This window comes from Hibiscus syriacus, unplaced genomic scaffold, assembly GCF_006381635.1.
Source record: "Hibiscus syriacus cultivar Baekdansim isolate YM2019G1 unplaced genomic scaffold, ASM638163v2 tig00113716_pilon, whole genome shotgun sequence".
NCBI lineage: Eukaryota > Viridiplantae > Streptophyta > Magnoliopsida > Malvales > Malvaceae > Hibiscus > Hibiscus syriacus.
In genome coordinates, this window is record NW_024063466.1 from 476,112 (window position 1) to 482,591 (window position 6,480).

The 6,480-nt window shown below is 34.5% G+C and overlaps 2 protein-coding genes across 2 annotated transcripts; both read left to right on the top strand.

Moving 5' to 3' along the window:
* The first annotated feature begins 1,303 nt into the window (after positions 1 to 1,303).
* LOC120186581 (probable dolichyl pyrophosphate Glc1Man9GlcNAc2 alpha-1,3-glucosyltransferase) lies at positions 1,304 to 2,661 on the top strand. The gene is made up of 3 exons (XM_039190469.1): positions 1,304 to 1,417; positions 1,679 to 1,916; positions 2,174 to 2,661. Exons 1-3 carry the CDS (start codon positions 1,304 to 1,306, stop codon positions 2,659 to 2,661), a joined length of 840 nt encoding a protein of 279 aa, XP_039046400.1.
* Positions 2,662 to 3,531: 870 nt separating this feature from the next.
* On the top strand, positions 3,532 to 5,807 carry LOC120186601 (protein C2-DOMAIN ABA-RELATED 4-like). Its single transcript, XM_039190488.1, has 3 exons — positions 3,532 to 3,707; positions 4,285 to 4,380; positions 5,210 to 5,807. The coding sequence occupies exons 1-3, from the start codon at positions 3,552 to 3,554 to the stop codon at positions 5,498 to 5,500; spliced, it is 543 nt and encodes a 180-aa protein (XP_039046419.1). The 5' UTR covers positions 3,532 to 3,551; the 3' UTR covers positions 5,501 to 5,807.
* Positions 5,808 to 6,480: the final 673 nt, after the last annotated feature.

Consider the following 6,480-nt stretch of genomic DNA (forward strand, 5'->3'; position numbering starts at 1 on the left):
CAATTTAAAAAAGTGTCGACATTTTACACATCGGAACCCATAATTATAATGTAATAGATAATTTTGTAATATAACCGGTATAAATATACCGGTCTTATGCGCGAATAGGTCTACAACCTATATCGACACTTTTTAATATTGTGTCAGAAACGTTTCGGGCGTATGATCTGGGTGGTATACAAGAAATGTAACAAATAGCAACTAAAATCATAAGTTGAGTACCACCCAAATCATAAGTCTGAAATACTTCCGATGCTCATCAAAATCCAAAGCTCATATGGTGCCAAGCAAAAGGAAATCAAAATCCAAATCTCATATGATGCCAAGCAATAGGTAGTGGTTATATTGTAAAGTGTCTATCCTTTTTATAAAAGTGTCCATACTTTTTTCACTGTGGAAAACATTAATTTAAGGTTATCTTTTGAGTGAGTTTTAAGATATTAATTTAGTAATTATAGGCGTCTAATGATTTATTTTTTACGTTACGGTATATATTATTATTAAATTAAAAATTCTAAATAATATTTTATAAAATATCAAAACAATCAAATAATTTTTTGTGCAAATGAAATTATTAAATCAATATTGTAGGTGGAAAACATGAAACACTGTTAAAGTATCGATCATTTTTATAAAAAGTATGGACACTTTCAATATAATATAATGTAATAGGTAAATTTGCAATGCTATCGGTATAAATATACCAGTTTACTTATAAAATAGGTAAATATAAGCGCTACCTATTACATTATATAAGCGCTACCTAGTATGTTATTGTACTTTATAATATTTCCGGTTAAATAATATAACATAACCGGTCTAAATTTTAACCGGTCACTTGTTTAACCGGTCACGCCGTATATTAGCCGTTTTTTAGGCGCCGCACCGCAGAACGACCCGGAAGGAACAGGCCCCGCGCGGCGTGGGGAAGAAGAGATAATAAGATTTAAAGAATTTTTGGTCTACTTGTCAGTTCATCCCTGAGCATTCTAAGGCTTTCGAATCTAGCAATAAGTTTTGCAGTATTTTCAAATTGGCCACCAAAATTAATTTAGGGATTTAGGAAAAAAATTCTCATAAGTTAAGATTTTTAATTAGATTTAAATTAGGGTGTTATACCAATTTTCTATGAAATATTGACTTTATTTATGATTATTTACATCTATTTATAATTTTAAATTTTTTTATATGTCGTATCTTTACCGTCCCCGTGTCCTATAATTTTAAAAATTATCGTTTCCTATCCCAGTCTCCGTCCCCGTCCCCGTATCCTTCCCCGTATTCTCATAAGTTAAGATTTTTAATGTTAGATAAAGGAATTGCTTTCTTGCTGAGGAAATTTGGGTTTCCAACACCAGTAGCCTCATTCACGGGTGGACTAGTTGGCGATGCATCACCGTTTGCCGTATTACCTCGGGTAAGGAGATTCGGTGAATATTGTAGGATGGATCTTGGTACAGAATTGCCAATCAATTTGATATTCTTCATGTCGATCCCTACTCCCTTATCCCTTTGATAAACATGTCCTGAACAACGAGTATAGGCATTGGTTGTTAGCTGTGTTATTAGATATTGTTCCTTGTTTATATTTAACAGTTGATGAGATGCTATTTCTGTTTCGTCTATGGTAAACTTACTGATCAATCTGTCTTATAATTGGATCTCAATGAAATGGCAGATAACACCCACGACAACCTTCATTATAGTCTTGCTTGCCTTATCTCCTTGTCTTTTTAAAACTTGGAGGGATCCCAGGCCGAGGCTGATTGCCAGATCAGTCGCCTATGCATACACATGTGGTTTTTTATTTGGGTGGCATGTTCATGAGAAAGCATCACTACACATATCTATCCCCCTTGCTCTTGTTGCTGTAGAAAGTTTGGAGGACGCAAAGCATTATTTCTTGTTATCCGTAGGTAATCCTTCTCCTCTCTGTTATCTCTTGGTCAAATTTCGAACTTGTACAGATATTACACTTAAGCAGAACCTTGGCATTGTCTATTCATCCATGGTTTCAGCTGATACCTAGTCTTTTCTAGTTAGTATAATGCTTTCATTCACATTGTCTAATTTCTATTATCAGATGGCATCAAACTAAAATATCGACATGTAGTTTATCACTTACGAGCATGAAATTTCGAAAACTAATATTGTTCAAAATATGTCGCAACAGTGTCTTGCTACTCGCTCTTTCCCCTTCCATACGAAGCCCAAGAATACCCAATAAAAGTGTTGCTGTTGCTGCTACACACAATCCTGATGTGGTTCTGTTTTTCCGCACTATACCCGAAGATCGTAGCAACGAAGGGCTCTTTGCAGGCTGATAAGAAGGCCACTCAATTCGAGTCAATGGGAAGTTCCAGAACCTCTGCCAAGAAACAATGGTTCGAGCTCGGTTGGGTCGCAAAGAGTTACCTCTTGGGTGTTGTGGTTGTCGAGATATGGGGTCATTTTTTGCATTCTTACCTTCGCGGTGACAATCTTCCCTTTCTACCACTAATGTCGATCTCAATGTATTGTGCATTTGTACTCTTGGATCTGGCAACTGAAACGGATAATCGTATCCTCCTGACTTCACTTGGTACTCCCTTAGCTTGCATCCATTTTTGTTCTCACTTAGCTTGCTTTATTTCTATTATATATGGAGAAGACGATTCTTGATTAATTGTGATCTGTTATTCTGTTATTTAGCTGGTAGATTTCTAGTTTCCCGCATTTTAAAAAACATAATTTAAATATTTTTATTTTTTTCACACATAATAATAAAATAAATGACAAAATCTTCATTTCTAGGAAATATTCATTTATTTTTTCCATTAATATTTTTTAAATCCATTTTAAAATCAATTAGTATTATTTTTCTAACATAACTCAAATAATTTATAATTGAAGTTGCTTTATTTTTAATTTTTTAAGTAAATGACACGTTTGGTATCTAAACTATCAGTTTTAGTCTGTTTTAGTATTTAAACTTTTAATTTTTTTTAAAATCATACCTAAAGTTTAGTTTTTGTTTCATTTTAGTATCTTGCCGTTAAAAATGTTAGTTTTTTTGTTCATTTTAGTACCCTGTTCAGAATTTAACTTTAAGTTTTGAAAAAATTAAAAGTTTATGTAGTGAAACGAACCAAAATTGAAAGTATAAGTACTAAACTCGTTATGTTTTTAATGGTGGTACTAAAAGTGAAATGAGAAATAAACGTTGGGTATGATTTTAAAAAAATTGAAAGTTTAAGTATTAAAACATATCAAAATTTATAATTTAGGTACTAAATACATAGTTTACCCTAATTGTATTTGTACAACTCATGTACTAATAATAAATCCCTCCATAAATATACAACGACGACCCATTCCCTTCCAGTAGTTTCCCATACCGAGTACCGGATTTCTCGATCACTGTCCTATGATATAACGCTTCTCTGGGCCCACCATCCCGCTCCCTTCAAATACTTTATAGTTTCTAGCAACTTTTATAAAGAATAAAACTCCCAGGCTATCGACCAAGGGAGGGTCCCTTTTAATATTATAAGAGGGGAGACCGAACCCAAATGGCAGAATCTCCCAGAGAAGAAAAAACAAAGAGCACTTCGTTGATGGACGAATTGTTGGGCCTGCTACGTATTCGGGTCAAACGGGGCGTCATCCTCGCCGTTCGTGATGTCCGGAGCAGCGACCCTTACGTTGTCGTTAAGATGGGTAAACAGGTCTGTCTGTCTCCGTCTATGCTCTTGTCTCCCTTCCTTATTTCTCTGTTCCTTTTCGTTCGTGATGTCCGAAGCAGCGACCTTTACGGACAATTTCGCCAGGAATTTTGTTTTTTTGGGTTAAAAGTCTACAATTAATTATGAAGAAGACTTCGATGCAATGTAATTCCCTCCTGAAAAGCTTCCAAATTCTGGGTTCTTTTCGAAATTCAGAATTCTGGACTCAGAAGCAATTGCTATTTCATTGGCTGAATTTGATTACTGGTTATATACGAGAATTAACAACGTGAAGATAAGGTTCCTTTGATTGATGGATCTCAAAGATTTCATTCCTATGCAGTCCTGTTTTTATCATAACTGACTTTCACATTGAATAACTCTATTGATGTTACTAATTAGTTTGAAGGTAACTATTTGTATTCTTTTTAGCATGTAAAATTATGAATTTGATATTGCTAACCGCGATAGTCGAACTCGGATGTTATACTTATGGCCTGAGCATGAATGTTTTCTGGAATCGTTTTTTGGAGCAACTTGCTCGTTGTTCTAATTCTGTATGTAACCATTTCTTTTGCAGAAACTGAAGACTCGTGTAATAAAGAAGGATGTTAATCCCGAGTGGAATGAGGATTTGACTCTTTCCGTAATGGATCCTAGTGTTCCAATAAAAATGGTAAGTTTTTTGTTACAATATCAATGGAGTTTGAAACGGAAAGACAGTTCAACAACCAGCACTTGCATTATATATAGGAGAACATTTTGTGCTTAGCTTCGGAAGCCATTGATTCCTAGATAACCATTCCCACATTGTTTTACGGCTTCTAGATTTAGTTGCATATATATATGTATGCAAACGTGTTTAAATCGGTTCATCGTTTATATGCTTAAATTGTTGTTTGCCTTCTTGATCATGCTAATGATGTTCAATCTTTGTTTCTTTCCTTTTTAATTCCTTGAGCTGGGTTAACGTGTGTTCTTTGCAAAGCTGTTCAATGTCAACATATGCCGATCCTGGTTTTGTATTTTTAGTTGTTTAACTATCAAGGAAAGATATGCGTTTTTCCAGGAGTTTAGTCCAAAGCAATTTTCTGTTTTAGTGTTTTAGTGGTCAGCCTCTTGTGTAGCCACCCTTCTGCAGTTTTCTGAATTGCTGATGGACAGCAAAACACGATCAAATGATAGAATATTTGTATGCATAAATGATTGACTGGCGTAGCATCGAATCAAAGAACAAGTGAAAACAAAACAAAAGAGGAGCGGAACTCAAGGTGCTCCCATGTTTCATTATTAGATAGCAAACCCCATGTCCAAGCATGAATATCTTTAGATTTAAGAAACGTACCAAGATTTTATTAAACATTTACGCAAATATGCATCAGTTTTAAAGTGAAGAATATTACAAGGGCAATAATCATGTTTTATTCTTTTGGCATTTCAATGTACGAGATCGTTTCTGCTACTAGTTCGTTTATGGTACTTTCTATGTCTGCATGACTCTCCAGACGGTGTATGACCATGACACTTTTAGCAAGGATGACAAAATGGGAGATGCTGAATTTGACATCAGGCCTTACGTGGAAGCCTTGAAACAGGATTTGGAAGACATTCCGAGCGGAACCACAATATCGAGAGTGCAGCCGTGCAGGACCAACTGCCTGTCTGAAGAGAGCGCCATTAAGTTGATCGACGGGAAGGTCGTGCAAAACCTTTGCCTCCGCTTAAGAAATGTAGAGTGCGGTGAACTGGAAATCGAACTTAACTGGATCGACCTTCCTGGGTCTAAAGGTGTGTGAAGTTCATAAAAATGCCGTTCTGTTCTAGCTTCTGTCTCGTTACGTTTCACTGCAGGTTCCGGAGCTTCCAGTACGGGATGCCTTTTCAGTTTGGTGCTGGGGTTGGTTTGTTCATTGAACAGTTTGAATATGTAGTCAGATCTTTCTATAGCAGCAACTGAACTTGGCTCATACATAGGATTGAACAAATCTTGGTAATTATCTCACCATTGATACCCAGTGAAGTAATTACCTTTTGTATTAATTCTTTGAGCTTGATGTCTTTGTGAGAAGCTTTTACTTGTTAAACATTCTTCAATACATATTTTATCACGCCTTGTTCATCCCCGTTTTTGCTCAATATTATTACATTCTTTCCACTGTTATTTGCATGAAATCTTAATAACTAAATGTACAACTTCTTTTGTCCGAGACCTCATTTTCTAATAACTAATAGTTACAGTTAGTGTATGTATTTTTTATTGACATACCATAATGAATATTCTTGTTGCTGGCTTTGATCTATGATTGGCATGTTAAATAATATTCACTTTTTATTGGTAATCAAACATAATTTTATTTAGGGTAAATTACATATTTAGTACCTAAACTATCAGTTTTGGGCAATATCTTATAGTTGAAAGACTATTTTATAATTTTTCAATAGTTGAGGACTCAACAAAATAATACCCTATAATCGGGAAATCATTTGTATACCTCACCCTTAAAAAATTTGGTGCACTGCGGCAATAGTCCCTAGATTATGATAGTATGTAGGAAAAAATTGTGTTCTAGAGGTTATTTTATAATTTTTTAAAAGTTTATCAACCAAAATGATATAAACGTCATAATTCAAGGATTACTGGTTTATTAGATGAAAAAAAAGATTACTGGCGTATTTTATAGTAAAAAAAAATCTCAAAGTTATAAATTTTACCCTATATTTTGAGAATTGATATTAAGATTATACTTATAATTTATATGTAACAAAAGGACTAATT

Coding starts and splice junctions, on each gene's coding strand:
- LOC120186581 (XM_039190469.1), top strand. CDS start 1,304: ATGTTAGATAAAGGAATTGCTTTCTTGCTGAGGAAATTTGGGTTTCCA. Junction 1,418..1,678: donor CGTTTGCCGTATTACCTCGG/GTAAGGAGATTC, acceptor ATGAAATGGCAG/ATAACACCCACGACAACCTT. Junction 1,917..2,173: donor TTATTTCTTGTTATCCGTAG/GTAATCCTTCTC, acceptor ATGTCGCAACAG/TGTCTTGCTACTCGCTCTTT.
- LOC120186601 (XM_039190488.1), top strand. CDS start 3,552: ATGGCAGAATCTCCCAGAGAAGAAAAAACAAAGAGCACTTCGTTGATG. Junction 3,708..4,284: donor TCGTTAAGATGGGTAAACAG/GTCTGTCTGTCT, acceptor TTTCTTTTGCAG/AAACTGAAGACTCGTGTAAT. Junction 4,381..5,209: donor CTAGTGTTCCAATAAAAATG/GTAAGTTTTTTG, acceptor ATGACTCTCCAG/ACGGTGTATGACCATGACAC.